The sequence below is a fragment of the Vidua chalybeata genome, chromosome 2 (genome assembly GCF_026979565.1).
Source record: "Vidua chalybeata isolate OUT-0048 chromosome 2, bVidCha1 merged haplotype, whole genome shotgun sequence".
Classification (NCBI taxonomy): domain Eukaryota; kingdom Metazoa; phylum Chordata; class Aves; order Passeriformes; family Viduidae; genus Vidua; species Vidua chalybeata.
Genome location: NC_071531.1, coordinates 57402309 through 57421861, shown reverse-complemented (window position 1 = coordinate 57421861; position 19553 = coordinate 57402309). Strand labels below are relative to the sequence as shown.

General features: G+C 35.4%; 1 protein-coding gene across 1 annotated transcript in view; it reads left to right on the top strand.

Moving 5' to 3' along the window:
* Nucleotides 1-19553, top strand: part of PCDH17 (protocadherin 17) — a 92602-nt gene that overhangs the window by 18987 nt on the left and 54062 nt on the right. Inside the window, exons 2-3 of the mRNA XM_053936478.1 lie at nucleotides 7558-7616; nucleotides 7774-7946. Of these exons, the coding sequence (XP_053792453.1) occupies nucleotides 7558-7616; nucleotides 7774-7946 (232 nt within the window). The remainder of the gene's footprint in view (nucleotides 1-7557; nucleotides 7617-7773; nucleotides 7947-19553) is intronic.

Here is a 19553-nt window from a genome sequence, read left to right as displayed (position 1 = left end):
CCTAATTGACAGGGAAGCTCTTTCAAAAGGTTCTTAATGTGTTTTTTATTGACAGAGTAGCTTCAGTAAGTACATATCATTGGTGAGCAGTGTAAATATATTGGATGCAACTGTACTAACGGATTCAGGTGCAGTTATTGTTTTTTATTCCCATACTTCCATCTTTACTTTGCTATAAGTTGTGTGAAACTCTCTTGTAAGACCTTTACAAATGCCTCTTACGGCACCAGTCTAACTGCAGTGCTCACAGGCATTTGACAAGCTGCGAATTATTTTAAATGTGTTCATCATTTTTAAATGAATAGCGGCAGTGCAGAGCAATGCAATAATGTGTCATGAATTTCATTATGTTTATTTATTGACGCTGTGATAGCGTTATTGTACTTTCAGCTTGAGCTCTTTATGTGGTGTGATGTTTGGCACTTCTTCCTACATTCTTATCTTGCATCTTCTCCAAAATGTAGTTCAACTTCAGAACTCATATTACAATTCCCTTTTCCTAGTCACATTTGACAACTTTCCACATTCTCTTCTGAGATCATGCTACTTTCATTACATTTCATGTTTCTCCAGAGCAAAATAAAATAAGGCCCAGAAACCTGAATTCATTGTAAAAAATCCAGCAATTTGAGTTTGGTCTGGAAAATCTTGATTCCTTTTTCTATAGGAGAAAGTTTTGGGTTCAGCTTCCACAGTTTTTCTTTGTCCCATCTTTCTTAGAGAGAGAAGTCTGACCTTAAACACACATCCTGCACTGGCAGGGAAGCTGAAGGCTTCTGTTGAGCTGACTTCCCTGCCAACAAAGAGACAAGCTTGTTCCTGAAATACTTAAATGTTTTATTTCATATCAAAAAGTCTGATCCGGGTCTGGTTTCACCTCATTTTTTGAATGTCACTCAGATCTACTTTTTTTACCAGGATCACTTAAAATTATGTCATTCTGTAGTGACCTTTTTAGCTTCTTCAGTCTTCTGACTTGGTGCAATCATCATTGAGATGAGAAGAACCTTGTCTGGGCCTTATGATTTCTAACCTTTGCACTGTGTTAAGTTACCACAGTCCAGCTTATGCCACCTTTAGTACCTTGTGCATTGCAGAATAAACTCTTATAAAAATTTAATAAATATTCGGTTTCATTAAACAAATAGTGAAAACAGCTGAAATAATCTACAATGCCTTAGTATGACACCTTAACCAATAAATCAACAATAATTTATTTTGGTAACAAAATAGTACTTGCTAAGAGAAAACAGTGCATTTATACAGGGAGATCTGCTTTCCTTTGCTTATGGGAAAAGATGGTAGTGTCTGTCCTCAGAGCTTTACTTTTCAGAAATCACTGTGCAATTGACTGAAGAGCTCAGGACCTGCTCCTCTCACAGTTTTGCTTTTCTCATTCAAGAGGAAGAGAAAACACGAGCCACCAACCAGCACTTTAAGAAAGAGTACAGCAGCCTCATGAACAATATTGCCTTGTGCATTTGACTGTTTTTACTGCCCTGTGTCTTCAATGTGCTTTTGAAGAATGCTATATATGTCAGAAATTCACATAAACACACCGTAGGACCTTTAACACCAAAATACACATCTTGCAGCAAGTGTGAAATTTCCCAAATATGTACAAGTCATATAAGTTATATATCAAAAACATTTTCCAAGGAATGAGAGTGGAGAGCACATAGTAGGATAATATTTTTAAAAATAGCCTATATAATTTTGTTCTTGAAAAAGGTAGAATAACCTATGAGATGTTTATGCCAGTTTTTGGTTTTGTTGTTTGTTTTTGTTATTGGGATAGTGAATTTTCTTAATGAAGTAAATCTTGTGGAAGCAAAAACTACTATACACACTTACTGGCAGTCTTATACTGAGAAGTCTTTGTGAAAAATTGTCCTGTGTTGAACCCACACTGTTCCTAACAAAATGAAGACAATTGTCTGTTCTTTCAAAACTCAATTTGGCACAATACAATTCTTTTGCCTCCAGAAGAGATTGCCATTATATAAGATCTTTGTTTCATGGGGGAAGGATGAATACTTGGAATTCAGCTTTTCAAGAAAAGGCACAGAAGGTACTTGAATTAGATATTAAGTGGCAATCTGATAAAGGTGAGAGATGTTTCATTTCATTTTTGCATTTAATGTTTAATTAAAAAGAAGTTAGAGTCAGCAAAGACATTTTGCTTTATTATAGTAGTATGAACACCTACATAAAATGGAGCTGCATTAAATAATTTCAGAAAATGTGATACTTCTTGTAATTCTGAGAAAAAAATTATGAATATTCTACTCACCTAATATTCATTAATCTGATTAACGTCTAAGTCTTTTTTTTTCATATTTTAGAGTACATCTTTCCCTTATATGACAATTATTTCTAGGCATAATTTGTGAAGAATACTTAAATATTGAATTTCTCTCTCTGTCTCTGTCTCTTTCTTTCTCACTTCCTCTTTTTCTTTGTAGGTGTTGATTTTTTATTAGACAAAACTATTGAATTGCAAACTCTTTTTTAAGTTTTTCTCTAATTTTACTTAAACAGTATGGAATACACCAAATATTGCTAGAAATCTTAAAAACTGTGACACAAAAATGTTTTTATTAAAAAGTAAAGAGAAAAACAGTGAGGAGCCTCTAATTTTTAAGAAACAGTCTGCTTTTTGCAGCAATTCTTGAAAGCAGATAACTTGTGAAGTTGTCTACTGTTCTCTTGCTGAGTAATAGCAGAATTTTTAAAACCTGATTGATTAATGCAGTACTGTAATTCTAATCCTGAATTTAAAAAATATAGTGTGTGCAGACCCACAGTAGAACTCTTTTGTATTTATAAAAATAGCCTAATATTTCAACAGAAGTAAACACATATACCTTGTGAATATGAATTTATGAAAAGATAAAAAAGGGATAAGAGATTAATATAGCCCATTGCTAAAAATATTCTCTATAATTCATTGTGTAATGCTTGGCCCAGGCTGGTTCAAGCTGTTTCCAGTGATAAGGTTTTTACTGCTTTTTTTCTTATGAGTTTATTTACGGTTAATGGATCCTATGAAGAACATGTTTCTCATACTCTGTTCTTGGCTATAATTTTTCATTTTCCTTTCTCTAAATTAAACTTTTGGAAACCATAGCCATTCCAGAATTAATTACTAGAAACTTAACAGTTGACTTTCAAACTTTTGAATGGTTTTATTTCTGAGTCTATAAAATTTAGTATTCCAAATACACTATGTGAGACCTCTACTTGACAACAATTTTAGTTTATCTAGGTCCTGGTGTGGTCATACTATATAAGTCCTGACAGGTGCAATAAACAGAATAGTTTTGTAGAGAGTTGATGTACTTGGAAAGATATTCTATGTGTTGTTCATGGAAACACTGGTCAGTTAATGCTTTTCAAAGTCCCATTATTGGACTTTAGTAATTATACTGTTGCATTTGAAATTCCATATTGGTAAATCCAACCAGCTCAGATTGACTAAGGAAGTTGTGGGTGCCCCATCCCTGGAGGTGTTCAGCACCAAGTTAGATTGGTCTTTGAGCAACCTGAACTGGTGGAAGGTATCCCTACCCATCATGGGGAGAGAATGTGTAGAATTAGATGAAATTTAAGGTCTCTTCCAACCTAAACTGTTCTATGATTCTATGAAAAGTATATTTTGCACAGGTTTAATTTGCCTCTATTATTTTCCTTCTTCTCAACTGACTGAAGTAAAAGGCAACAAAATCAAACTGTATGATATTTTCTGAAAGGAAGTAAACTTTTTTTTTTAATTTTTGCAGCTTTGAAAGGTTCCTATGCATTCTGACGTCTTTTTAAATGGCTTTTTTTATGAGCTTCAACTTCTGAGAAAGCTGTATCAAATGCTTGAACAGAAATCCTCAGACATTTTTCTGCAACATTACACTAATGACAGTGTTCCTAAAATTTCATATTTGATCCAGAGTCACATATTAGAACAGATAGGTAGACGAAAGTATTTGTAAAGGTCTGTTATAGCAACTGTCAAAAAAGAATATCTGTTGAATGGTTTAACAGCATACTCTCGCTGGAAATTAGCTGGTTCCACTAATCTGTGAAAATGAGCCATAAAACCAGGGCCACTTCTCTAAGGTATCTTTGGACAGTTAGGTTGATATCACAGACTTTAGTTTTCTGGTGGTGGTGGACATTCCTGCTTTTGTTTTAATTTTAGATAACATTTGTCCTGCTACTGGAGAACCTGTGCTGTGGTAGCTGCTGGTGACCTGATTGATACTCCAGCCCTCAATCTTGAATCACGGAGATAAAAACATTCACATTTCTTTACAGATTAACTCTGGTGACTTTTAGAGACAAATTGTTCCTGGAGATTGTTTTGGTGGGAGGATGAAAACGAGGGTGGAATTTGTTTTATTTTGTTCTTCAGGAGGTTTATGATGCTGGCATTTGAATAATTTTTGGTTATTTATCAGGAGACTGAAATTCCAGACAATTCTCTTCTGACCTGATGCATCTTACTTAGCTTTAGCTATTGCACTGAACCTCTTGCTGGTTGTCAAGATTCACCTATATCAATAATGCTCCCCAGGAGTATTATGTACCTAATACTAGATGACCAAATGGGATGTTTTATATTTCCCAAAGGCACATTGAGAGATCTTGGCTGATTAGCTAGAGTAGCTGACTAGATTTTAGGTGGTTTTCTGCAGGTGAACTGCAACCTACCTTAAAACTGGAAGGCCAGAGTTTTGGTGATTTTGTTGTCCTAGAAAGGGCTGTATATCCAGAGAAGAACAAGAGGTTTTTTAGATTTTTTAAGTAGCATTTGTTTCTTTGAGTTACAGCTATGCAATTTAAAGAAGTATGATTAATACATGAGCTGGAATGTGTAATATCACTTCCCTAAATATTAAAGTGTAAAAATTTTAAGTATATGACCTCTCACTTCAACTAGGATAAAAGAAAAAAGATTTTAAGGAAGTTAGACATGTTAGACACTCGTCTCTCTCTCATCCATTGTGAAGTAGATGTTTACATTTCTAAGATTCCTTCAAACTGCCAAACCTTACAATTAATTTTTTTTTATTTATCACAATTCTAATAGAGATTTTCATACATGAAACAGTCCTCCCTTTGCTGCTTGTATCTCAGAGGGCTTTTCCATCTCAACACAAGCATCATACCTTCATAATTCATAGAAGAAGGACTAATGCTTATAGTGCAGAAAGAACAGTATTCAACTCTGAGCTCTGTGTCTGTATATGGTCACCAAGTACTTACATTTGTTCTTTTGTAATAATGATCTTGCTGTAACATGGCACTCAATTCTTGTATTGAGGCAAAATACAGTATGAAGGTAATTGTTCAAATTATTATCTAGTTAAAGGTCTTTAATGATTACCATAAATGTAGAATTTCTCAGCAGCTAAGATGCAGTCACATCTTCTATTTTAATATCTGTGTATTGGCTCATCCAGGATGAGTGAAATGCTCTTTTGCTATGAAAAAGCAGAGACAAAAAGTATGACCGGTTCCTACAGTGGTCTAGTTTACAGTTAAGTTCTTAAAACCATTAAAAAGGAGAAGTTATAATTATTTTCAGGACAAAAGTATGACTTGTAATGGCAGAGAATTAATGAAAAAGCAGTTTATAGCAGGCATTTTGACTGCCAATATCATGAAAAATGGAAATGTTGATTCTGGTAGCAGCTGTGTTTAGGAGGAGACAGATGTCTTACATAAGTAAAAGCATAAGGTCAGTTTTCCTGGATATCTGTATGTGAGATATTAGACATAGAAAAGAGACATGAGTCCTGCAGTTGTAAAGGTTTATTCAAGTTGATAAGTACTAGGTTCTGTATGAGTGTATATATATATATATATCTTTTTGCTGCACAAAAGAGCAGCTCTCACTAGCTTAAAACTTGTGAGAAGAAAAGAAACAACAGAATTATAGCTGCTTCCAAAATATGATGTGCTGCATTGAGAGATATACATAAGAATGCTGACATATACTTCCTTTTTTTGTTGTTTCCAATATTTGTTTTTCTAACTTGATACATACTAAATGTGAAGATGAACTTTTATTCTAATTGCATATATTAAAGCTAGGATGGATATGAACATAGTATGTGTTATAATCTTATTTTGTGAACAAAAGGATTTAGAAACTAGAAGAAAGTGTGGTGTACATTGACATACATGCTGAATGGAAGATGGTTCTATATTTTCCATCCCTTCTCTAAAACACAAAAGACATCCATGGTATACAAGCACATTTATTTCACAAATCCCTTGGGAGTAACAGGTGTCTGCCCAATTTCTGTTGCAAACAGCAGTGACTTAAATTTTGAATAAAACTTTTTGCCTCTTTTCCAAACTCAAATACTCCAACCATACAAGAAGTAGCAAATATTTCTAATTACCTCCTACAGATAAAACCAAGGCAAAGATAAAAAAATGGGGTGGGGAGTGGCAGGGAAATCCAAATATCTAAGATCCCAGTCACCTGTGTAAGCACTTGCTGTGTGACATTAAACCTCGGGCCCTCAGCTCCATTAATTGAGTGCTGCCCGTGTTACGGATACTGATCCGCTGGATGCTACTGCGACAGCCGGAGCTGCTGCGGAGCAGAGAGGTGTAATGTGAAGTGATGAAGAAAACAGTAGAAGCTCTGTCGCTAGGTCAGCTGCAAGAAGTGACGTGTGTGAATGTACAGTATGTGGAGTTTTCTGAATGATGCAGTCTCTCTTTCTCCCAAAGAACTTCAGCTAATGATACAAGGGGAATTCAGTTCCCTTTGGCAGAGCTCCATGTTGGTCTGGATCCTTTTAATACTTGTGCTTCTACAGTTACTTGGCTCATGCTGCTAAAAATATACATGACATACTTAATGAAAGTATCTTCTTTTAAAAACTACTTGTCAACAGTATTGATCATTCAATATTCTCTTTTGCATGTTTGGTTCTCATTATTCTGACATAGATATTAATACTGATGAAAATTAAAGAGAGAAAATCCAAATGTTTTCATACTTGCATTTTTCCAGTAGCATCTGAGAAACCCCACAGTTAATCAGCCATAAATTTTCGTGATTTTTTATTTATTTTTTTCAATTCAAGTGTAATATAGCAGCATACAAAACTATATTACAGCAGTAAGAGCTTCAGAATCCCAATAGATGATGTAATTATGATTAAAAATTAGTATTATTGAATAATTCACTTTTTTTAATATGCAAGAGTGATTTTTTTCTCTCATTTTCAATAACCATCAGTCTTAATATCTAGCTAATGAAAAAACATAAACAGTGTCATCTGTCAGGTTACTAACAGAGAATGTCACTTATTGGAGCTTCATTGTTTACTTTAGCAGGTAATTTGTGGACCGGAATCATTTAATTGTTCTGAGCACATAATTACATGCCAGCATTTTCCAATTTAATTAAAATGTACAAATCTGAAGATTAAGGGAATTTTTGAATTATTAATCATTTCTCCTCTAGGAAATCTTGTTGCTCTGCAGGAGATTTGTCCAGTGTACAACTATACGTATTTTTTTCCTTCTCTTTCACAGACAGACAATTTTCCCGCAGAGCCCAATTACATGGGCAGCAGGCAGCAGTTTGTTCAAAGGTAAGGCCTATTAAATAACTTTCTTGGCTTCCCCATTTGCATTCTTGTCAAAATTGCTTTGCCAGAGAGTACAATTCAACTTAGAACAAGTAAATACAACTCTCTCTCTTTTTTCTTTCTTTTTTTTTTTTTCTTTTCTTTTTAATATGTATTTCAGTAGCTCCACATTCAAGGATCCAGAAAGAGCCAGCTTGAGGGACAGCGGGCATGGGGACAGTGATCAGGCTGACAGTGATCAAGACACTAACAAAGGCTCCTGCTGTGACATGTCTGTTAGGGAGGCACTCAAGATGAAAACTACTTCAACTAAAAGCCAGCCACTTGAACAAGGTGAGTGAAGCCTACAATGCCTACAAAAGCGTAAACTTTAAAATGTCATTATCAACCTATTTAGTATTGCAGTTGTGGTTTATCAGGAAGGAATAGCCCACTGATAATATTATCAGAGAAAACAGTAAATCTTGTCACTAGCCCAGAGCAAAGAACACAGTATCTTTCAGAATGAACATGAAATAAAACCACAAGTGTCCAAAGCAGATTAAAAAAAAAAAAAAATTAATACTTTTGAAAATGATTAGAATATACTCTATCTGCACTGGCATTGCCTGTGATATACTATATGCAATACTTCTGTCAAAGCCTGATTTGGAAATTCAAACTAGACATGACTGCAACAGATAAAAGAACACCAGTCATTTATATTCCTCATGTATTTTGGAGAAGAGGAAAAGAAAATGCTTTGCATAAAAGGCAAGAGTAAAAATGAATCAGAAGATGTTTTCATTTCATGCATTTTCCTGTTTGTAATGTTGATTTCCCAATTAAGTGTACTGTGAGAAGTGTTAAATACTAATATGATCTTATTTTCAGTATACTTTCATTCACATCCCGTGAAGGTAGCAAAGATTAAGACTATCTGTTAAACAGCAAAATGACTTAGATCAGGACAATGACAATGTTCTCTACCAACATTCATTCTGACAAACAAACATATTTATTTCCTCAAACTGTGTCCAATTATTTTTTTTTCCAAATGTATTTTATCTAATTAGAAGGTCTTTTATTTCAAAAGATACACTTCTATTTTTTTTAGAGACTCAGACAGACAAAGCAGTCCAGCATTCTCTGCCTCTATGTTTTGCTTTTACACTGTAAGCAATAAAGCAGTGCATCACGGAATGATTTTTAAATGCTTTGTATGTTTTCCATTATTTTACTTTGTTGTGGGGAGGGTGTTTCAGTGTTAAAGACAGTTGGGAAATTATTAAATCAGTCAGCCTTAATAAGAAGTTATATTTCTAATTAAGCAGAAATATATGATAAGCTTTTTATTAATTGTTGATTAATTGGACCTGGGTTTTTCACCTCTTAGCTTAGTCTGATCTGTAGTCCAGTTGTCAGGAAATACATGTTCAACTTCATTTTTCTGATTATGTTGAGATTGCAGTATAATTTTTGCAGTGCAAAATATTTAGAATGCTGCAGTATAATTTATTCTGTATACATTTGGAAGTTGACCTCATATGTGACCTTATTTTCCAAGTAATAAATGCTGGAAAGATTATTTTTCCTGAACTTTTGCCACAGCAACTCTCTGCTTATAATTGGACATTGATCTGTTATAAAGATGCAGTGACAGATTTTTTTTAAAGAAGCTATCTGAGCATGTGTCTTATTCTCTCAGTTTTGTGTGACAAAAAGACAAAAATTCTGGATTTCCATCTATCAAGTATAGCCATTAAAAAGCCTTAAAATTTTTAAAGTTTCACTAGGAAACTATCTAGTACTCAGATTAAAAATGTCTAGTCTTTTGGAAAAGGACTGTATGGCCAGTGTTTATAATACTGCAGTTTGTCCAGCAGTATCAAACCCAATTCTGTTCAAAATATATGCAATCTAGCAAGCAAATTAAGCCAACTCCAATTCCCATTGCTTAATTTCATTATAATGCAAAGAGCTATGTGCAGGTTTACGTTTGTCATTATATCTAATTGAGCTACCCTGTTCATCAAAAACATTTATTCCAATCACTCAGATGAATTCCTCATGTTCTTATGAAACACATATTGAATTGTGGGTGTTAAGTATTGTCAGCCACTGATCTACAGCAGTGGCTGTTTATATGAATTTTTTTACTGAGGAAAATAAAATAATGGAGATAGAGTGACAAACTATTTTTCCTTTTTTTAAAAATATTTTCTTCCCCCCAAATATAATTACAAATAGTAATGATATAAATTTGTTTTCTTGAATGAACTCTTCTGTCTCTAGTGTGTTATAATAAAATCATTGTTATATTATGAAAACTGAACCTGCACCAAGCACCTTATGGGATTTCAGGTCATTGCAGTAACAAATGTGGTGCTATGTGGTGTTCCAAATGAAATCAATGATTACTTGTCATTGAGCTTAGTATGATTAGGGTTCTTAGCCCAACGTAATATTTCTCTTTTGAAAGAAGATAAATAAAATTGTTTTCTCTAGTCATAAGCCAAGTTGAAGGAGGGTAAGAAATATATGTGATTAGGATAGAAAAAGAATTGAATTTTTCTTTAGAAAAAAATTGTTTTCTGGGAAAAAGAGATGGAAAGCTTGCTAGAAACAATTGTCTCCAGCAATGCCTGAAGCAATATCAGAAGTTGCAGTTCTGTCACCATTCTGGGATGTATGCAGGGATGGGAATTCACTGTTTTGTAGTCAAGTTCTAGGATTGATTATTGTCTTTTAAAGATATTTAAAATACTTTAGCTTCTGCTGTTAGAACAACACTAATAATTAAATCTTATGAAATTATTGAAAAATTATCCGGATTAACTGTGAAGTAAGGATCTTGACATGAGAATCCTAATTTAAAAATTAGTTAAGTTTAAGTTTGACATATTCTTCACGTAATTCCAAACACTATTGTCATGCATCCAATTCTGCCAATGACAGTAACAAGAATTCTAGTTGTACCAGTGTTTTGACTACAGTTTTGGGCAACTCTAGCCCAGATGGTTGAAAATTAAAAGGCTATACTGAGATAAAAAAGTGTGTTGGTAACACTACAGCAGTTGTCCTCTCAGTAACACAGAAGTAGGAAATTTTACAAAAAAAAATTTATAAAAAAATCTTGTGACTTCAGCATGAGATGGGAAGCAATCAAGCTTACTTTATAATTTTCGTTTAATTAATTTTATGATTTTCATTTAATTATTTTATGATTTCATTTAATTAATGAAAACAGTGAATGACAGAGCCTGTCAGTTTATTATTGAAGTAGTTGACTTCAAGGAAAATGTATCCAGATAGCAAGTTTTGTCTGGTAGTGATTTTAAACATTTTCACAAATGAGAAAGACAATGCAAATTAGATATAATTAATTTCATAATTAATGAAATGCTTATGGAATGGTCTTAGTGAAAGGAAAGCAGAAAACTCCCCCAAACTGTAAAAATTATCATGACAGTAAGTCTTGCGTTACAATATGCACATCCCACTTTAGTTATCTCAGCCTTATACTCTCTTCCTGTGATATCCAAGCCACTTTCTGCATAAGAATATCTAGCTGTCTCTTAAGCTTACTTATGCTATCTTAATCAGCTGTCTCACTAAACAGCTTGTTCCATATGCCTGCTACTCCTTTAATAGAATGGTTTTGGATAAATTTGTTTTGTTTACCTGTCTTTTTTTTCCATTTCCATTGCTGATACTTTAAACCCTATCGCTAGTTTGGACAGTTTGAGATCACCCTACTTAGAAGTCTTACAAGAATTATTAGTTTTGGACACATCTGCTAATTGCCTGTTTATTTCACTTGAAGTTGTAGCATGTAGCATTCACTTTTCGCATTTAAATAACAGAGTAGTTGTTTTGTTTGGTATGGTTTAAGAATAAGAGCAATAATCTATATTTCTTTTAAAGGTATCCTAAGCTGAAAATTGTATCATAACCCATAAAACATAAACAATAATATCAACAAGGGAGCAGTAAAACAGCAAGATGCTAATTTTATACTTTTCTTAGTGAATCCTGCATATGTTTACCTTATAATCAGTAAAAAATACCAAATTATGGACTTTTCTGTAGTTACTCATAAATTATTGTCTTTGTTAGATTTTCCCAGGAATCTTTAGTTTCTTTTTCTTTTGTTCTCGTTTTTTTTCAGTCTGTGTTTTCTTAATTTATTGTAAATCTATACTTTCATGTCTTTGTCAAAAAAACTTCAAGGGATTAAATATCTGCAAATTCAGTAGCTTTGTTGAGTTTTTTGCTTAATCACTGTGTGTTACATCTTTCAACACAGTTTCTTGCAATTCACACCTTCATCCCATAGAAGAGCTATATCTGCATATGCTGTTGCCTCATTAACAATATTGTGGATCCTGACTATAAAGAAAAAAACAGAGGCAACTGCTTGGAGGAAGGGTGAAATGAAGGTCTTCAGTATAGTTGTCAGAGTCTCTTCTAGGACCAAGGCTGCCCATCAGGCTTCTCTGTAAAACAGCACCATTTTATTCTAGGGTATTGCTACTAGTATAAAAGAAATTTAATGTATCTATATGAAAAAGTGATACTAAGTGTAATTTGAAAATATTATCCATCTGCAGCAGAGCAGAAATTACAAAAATTTTTTTACCACATTTTTGCTGTACTATCTATTAATTTTCTTGGCATAATCTTGCTAGACTCTGTTGGATAATTAAAATCCATTCTGTTTAACTGAGTTAGAATCAGTCTAGACTGATAAGTGCAGAAAGTTCATCAAGCACATTTCTGCTGTCTGACATCATCACCAATGCTTTCCATCCCATTGAGGATGATGAGTTCTTTTATGAATACACCAGCTTAATGAGATAATAGGAAAAGAAGATCGTGGAGAAATATTTCTTTTCAAAGTTTGCAGAACTAGTGATGGCCTTTTCTGAGAAACTGATGGAGGCTGGGAGTCTCCAGGAACTGACACAACATGTAAAATCTTTTGTTTAACAATCCTTCCTCCCATAGGATTTCTTGTCTGGACAGAACATCTATCACATTCTCTCTGTGCTCAGAATAGCTGTCAGACTGCCCTTCTTGCTCTGACACCACTTAATAGTCTTTATGTCCAGCACTATAATCCTTTCTAACTTGCTTACTTCTAACATAGTCAGGTAAGATGCTAACTTGCTGTTTACTTGCACACAGTATCCATTTTCCAATTTCATCTGATGAATTGTTTCCCAGGAAAGCTATAAAAGCAAAGCAACTTGTATTGAGGGTCTCTTTTTATTTTTTGGTATGTCTCAGTAGCAGAATCTGTTTCTACAACTTTAAATTCTGGAAATTGCTAGGTGAAGCCCACACAAAATGAGATATTGAGTCTTGCGTTTGCTGCTTCTGTTTATTCTTTTCTATATATTTTTCTCATCTTTTCTTTAGGTTCTGTGTTTTATGCAAGCATATGTATGATCCTAGATGAGGACTAACATAGGTCAAAGAAATCTACTCTGTATCTGTATCTACTCTGTAACTGTTTCTGATTGACCAAATTAGTTATCAACAAGCTGGAGATATTTGATTTTGGTCTTATTCTAATAATGAGACTTTAAGATTAAAAATGTAGGTAGAAGTGCAGAGCTTTATGAAGAATAATACCATTCTTTGATATCTACTCTGGGATGTATAGCAAGTTCAATATCATGCTGGAGCCATTGACATTACTTCTATTCTTTTTTCCTACTCTGAGTACTTGGTTCAGTGAAACAGTACTTCTCAATGAATGCGAAGTTTTTTTAGAGAATCAGACAGACAAAGCACTCCAGCATTCTCTGCCTTTATGTTTTGCTTCTACACAAATTATTTTTTTATGAGATCAATAATTACCAGCATTATTATTGGTCTCATACTACTTAGAAATCCTTTTGAATGGTGATGTTGAAACTTTGTTTGGGATTAAACTTTTAAATTTATATATTTCACTTTGAGTCAGAAGAAACTAATAAAAGTTTCAAATGTTCTGAGTGTCTTGATCTCAAGCATTTTAAGATGATCTAGGCAATACTTTTGCAAGATTTTATTACCTGGGCTGAGCTAGACTGTGCAAATGTTCAATATTTCCCTTTTTTGAGAGATCAGAATTATATTCTGCCTTCTAACCAAAGTTAATGAAGTACAGAGAAAAATACAGGTCAGTTGCCTTTGCTGTACAGATGATTCTCAGCTTTTCTCATGCTAATACCTAGTAATCTATTACATATCTTTTGCTGTATAATGTCTACAGCAAATTATGTGATGGATTCAGACAAAACAAAGTAAAAACTCTCATATCTGCCAACTTTTCTTCACTCAGAGAATTATGTTGAATATCGCTCATGTTTTAGATTCTATTTTTAGACAATCTCCTAGTCTACCCATCAATTTAAGTTTATCTTTTAGATTTCAGCTATTTTTATACCAAGTTGAGATTTGTGATTGAAGCTGTGTGATTGCTTCAAAGCAGAATCTAGTTTGTTTGGTGCTTCCTTGTTACAGGTGGGAGGGCTCCCAGGCACAACTTCACCATAGTGTGCTCTTTTCAGAAGTACACAGCAGCTTTGGTTTTCAAGCAATGCTATCCAGGTAAGGAAGGAGAAATGTGACAAAGAAAATGTTTGTCCTAAAAGAACAAAAAAATCAGAAAAGGAAGTGAAGTGGCATCCTAACAGAGAAGGGATAGATTTACTTAATCCTCATAACTTCTCTGCCTCTATTTTGTTGATACGAAATAGGAGTGTTGCAAACATTCTAGCAGCTGAAGTGACAGTGAATACAGTTTGCATAAGATTGTCTAGCTTATTATTGCTGCCTCTAATTGCCCATTATCCTGCATTTAAATCGGTGCTTGTTCTGCCAAAGTGGGGTTTTAATCAGGTGCATGTTTCATCACCTGGCAGATTATTGCCATCATATATCTGGTAGCTGTGAAATTTTGTGAACAGCATATCCCACAATTAATGCATTTAGCCAAAGATTAGGGTGAAAATTTCCATAACTGACTTTCAAAACATACAGAAAGGGCTTTCTCCATCAGTACATACAAACATGTCACTGTGACAGAGAGGGATTACAGCCATTCAGCACAACTTCATCTATGCACCATTTGGTGTGTTATGCTACATTTTTAGGTAATTTCATTTCTCCTCCATATTATTTCTACTTATTTTATAATTAAAAAATACTTCAGTGCTTGAAAATTATATGTATTTTTGACCTGTGTCATTTTCATTGGATGCTTCACTATTGAATCAATTTAGATATTCTCTTACTAACATCTGAAAAGTTCATGACTGCACCAATAAGAGTATTCATAAATTTCAGAAGAGTTTTCTTTGATGAGCTTATTTGCAAATTAATTCATACCATGCACTTCAAGATCACAGGTCTATTACCATAAGTCTCATATCTGAGATTCTAATATTTGGGTGCTGTAGCTGTTGGTGCTCATCTCTTTCTGCTTTACTTCAGAGGCAACAAAGCAGAATATCCCTCCCCTGTCACTAGTGGAAATCTCATTACATCCTTTCTGTACTTTCTGTTTTGACACTGCCTTTCCTGGGGCTGAGCACAGTTATTGTACTGCAGTTTGTTCTTGAAAGGCTTAGAATCCATAAGTTATCTTTTCACTTTATTCCCACCAGAAGAGCAAGAGAAGGATTTGCAGTTCTCAGTAAGATGAGGTCCTTCTATGTCAAAATCATTATCTTCAGCTAACATTTCTTCTTTTCAGTTTCTTTTTATAAATTGAAAGAAAAGTGGGGGCGTAGAAAGATCAACAACTTTTGAAAAAAGGAAATCAGAAAATAGAAAGTTTTCATAGTATCAGGCTTTATGCATTTCCCTGGGTGATAAATGGATGTTCACTACTTGTGCTTACTTCTGTTAATGAATATTTTAGGGCATATATTCATATAGTGGATAAATACTTAATATCAAGGAAACTATTGTAACAGGACTAGAGAGAGTCTATTCCTGACTCTTGCTCTGTGTCTGAAAACGTCCTTGAATCGTGTACTTACAGGTTTCTATTGAGCTTACACAGAATTAAAGTTTAAAAAAAAAAAAAACATACATATGAAGGTCTGTGTGCTTATTCAGTTATATAGGGAAGGCAAAATAAATACATATTCTCTCTTCCTCATTTTAAATCATCATTTTATGATTTATGTATCTCCTCTTACTAAGTCAGCAGAAAATACTGATATGATAAACAGCAGTAGTGGACAAAATTTAACAAAATCCCATTTCATATTGCAGCCACATTCTTTTCACCAAAAAGAAGCAATGTTCTGCAGATGGAGTTCCCATAAAGATGACACATATTAATTGGAAATCTGAATTATTGTATTTATCAATAGTTCTATGTCCAGCTGGGGAAGACAAAAGAAAAGTGTCTTAAATAAGAGACAGGAGTTAATTATTCCATTCATCAATGCTTTAGCTGGAATACTACTAATTCTATATTGTGCTTCTGGAACAAAGAGTGTTTCCTAATGTCTGTGCACTCTAATAGAGACTGTCCTTTTCATGGCCCTTTTTCTGTTTGCATACTACTTTTCTCCTATGCTGTGGTTTCCAGAGGGGGAAATGTGGTTTAATTTAATTTGGGCCAGAGTTGCAGCCTCTCTAATTAGGGATACATCTACAGTATGCAGTTTGTGGGCATATTTTAGAGATAGATCTGGAAGAATTCAAAATCAAAAAAGAGGTATAATAACAGCAGAAAATAGAGGTTTGTGAAACATCACCTTTAGGTGAAGTTTGAAAGAAGTGTTTAGAATCTCTATGTCTTTAAAATGAACAAAGATTGGAGTGAAGCATAATAAAGGTCTTTGCGTATATAAAGTTGTTATAAATAGGATGGTGCTTGCTTTTAATTTTCTTTTTGTTTAATTTTATGGGGGAAGTATTTAAGTTATATTTGAGAGAGAACTTTACTATAAAGATGTGTAGGAACCGAAGCAGGCTACCCCTGTAAGTTAAAGAATACCTTTTCCTGGAGATTTTAAAAACATTTGTCAGTGATAATCTACATTTATTTTAAACTGTCCAGGGCCAGAGGATCCACTCTAGTCCTGCTTTTTATGGTGCCAAAATTAAATATGGGGATGTGTTGCACTGTCTAATCCAGAGTAAAACATACTGGAAGAGAATATTTGCTCTGATCCGTTCCTCATCCTCCTCTCTGTTAACATCTTCTTCATCTTGAAGAACTCACCATGTTAGAGAATTTCAGGGAATGTGGATTATGTAGTGCTTCCCAACAATAATATGCAGCATTTAGCATGGTCTTGGCTCAGAGACAGAGTTGCAGAACGATTAACTAACAGAACTCAGTGAATCTGTGTCTCTGTAGACAAAGTCTCTGTACATGTGATACACGGTGCCATGTATCAGCCTCTGTGCACCTACTGCCCAGTTGGATCTCCAGAGTGGCAGAACAGCTGGTTTCCATTCCCTGCTGCTGCTTTCTCCTATTCCAGCTGCTGCACTCAAATAACCTCCCTTCCTCAAGTGGGCTTCATATAGTTTGAAAAGGGACTTAATGTACGTCAAAGCATAGGGAACTTTTGATGCATATTTCATCATGTTTCAGTTCTTTCTACAGGGAACACTGCATGTATAACAGATGTTCCCTGACTACTACCCTTTCCTGAAGGTGAAATCCCCTTTTTTGTGTTTCATCTCTAATGTATATAGAGCTGGTAATACCTGCTCTAAAAAAATACTGCTCCATGGCTGCCCCTGTGCTGCATGCCAAGCTATATTTAATTCCATCTGCTCCCCTCTGCAGCATGAAATGGAGAAAAGCATATGCCCAGCATAACCAAGTCACACTGTGACACAGATAATACCCCTTTATTTAAGAAAAGTATAGGTATTTGTTAAATTTAGGACCCTATTATTCAAGTTTTTAAGTACATAAATTGTTTCATATAAATTAGTGGGGATGTTAATGTACTTACATATCAAAAAATGCAGTCTTTTATTATATATTATTATTATTATTATTAATGCAGTATTATTAATATTATATGCATATATGTAGTGTACATGTCTATATATGTCCACATACATACTCATACTCTCACACACATACAAAAATAAGACATCATTAACTGATATCCCTGAAAACTTAATTTTGTAATCTATATAAATCTATACCTTAACATTATAGAAAATTTAATGCTTTACAATATTTTATGCTTGCTTGTTTTAAAACTGCAACTATGAGAACAATTCATGAAACTGTTTACACAAAACACTCAAATTTCACCATAAAGGTTGTTTTGGAACGAATAATAATTCTGAGGCAAAAGCTGTCAGAATAAAATAGAGTATATAAATGTAAAGCAGAACTTTACAAATAAAGTTTTAAAATATCTATTTAATAATGTATAGCAAATTTTTATTTGAACAAATGAACACAGTTCTTACATAAAAAGTGCAGTTTAGGTTGCACATTGACAAGACCTCTAGGCAGCTACAGAGCCCAAACAACCTTTCAAGGTCCAAATTGTGGCTTTGCGTTGTTTTCCCCAGTCCCAGGCAGCTCTGGAGAACCCAGCAAAGGTGCTGCTTCTCGGCGGGACCAGGGCGCTGCTTGTCCCGGGCGCTGCTGCGTTCCACGCACCGGGGTAGGGCTGGCCGTGTTCTGCTGCTGGCGCGAGGGGTGAGACAAAGACGGAAGGAATGTCCAGTCTGTCTGCGTGGCTGGCTCTAGAGCTTTTATTTGTCACGGGGAGCTGCAATGGAGAACTGCGGCTCGCTCCCTAGCGCCGTGTCGAGAAAATAGCGCTGGGACTGGTGGCGCGTGGGATTTTATAGGGGCGGGCCAAGGAGGGCAGAAGCCCTCTGGCCCAATGGGGACAGGTAGTGTGGCAGTGATGTACACCATGGTGACCAATGGGGACAGGGGACACGACAGGGACAGACACAGGGCTCTGGGACGAACGGGGATGCGGGAATGGGGTAACTGACAAGGAAGTTTCAGGAAAGAACAGGGGGTGGTTACTGCAATGACGTGGGGAAGCTCCAGTGGCAGACAGACTGGAGCGAACCATCGTGGGGGGAAAAGGGGTGTACAAAGGGATACACAGGACCAGCTAATTTAACATTATAAACCCCTAATCTGAACGCAACCCAGGATGCAACATCACCCCACTTTTTAAAATATAAAAAAAGACAGTTGCTTTGACTTCTTTGTCTCTCGCACAGTGGCCTCTTCTCCCAGCTTCTTCTGCTGCTGTGACTGTGATGACTGCCTTGCAGATGGAGAGGGCCTGGAGATGATGCTGGAGCTGGTTCTTCTTTGGGTGTCTGGGGATAGGGGAACTGGGAAAACAACTTTATTACCAACAGGTGAACTGGGAACATAAACAGGCTGAGGTAGCCAGAAAGAAAAACATTTTTTATGGAGATGTAGAGTCCCTTCCCTCCTTGTGCCACTTATGATTGGATGCAACACTCCCTTGGTTGGTGGGATCTTTGGTTGCATCCAGAGGCACCTTATCATTCCGACCCACTAACTGCCCTGGTGTGTATGGTTTAACATGCCTCCTGGCGACCCACTTGACTCCTGAGGACATGGATATGCAGGCATATCCCTGTCCCCAAGTCAAAAGTGGGAATGGGCCCTGGATTTCTTTAGCGTCCAGATCCCTCCCTAGCACTGGAGGCCGCTCTTCCAGCTGGAGCTCCTGATGTTGTTTGAAATGCCTCAGGGCTGGCGGTTCTGGTCTGTCAAAGGAACAGTTTAGAAAATTGATGGTAATAACGCTTTGCAAAGCCTCTCGTGCGGTGACAGCACTCGCACATCTCCCTGATGCTTCCGGAGGACCTGCTTCAGCATCTGATGAGTCCTCTCTATTATGGCCTGGCCAGTGGGGGAGTGAGGAATCCTGGTTTTATGTTGGACCCCCCATTCCTGCAGGAAGTTTC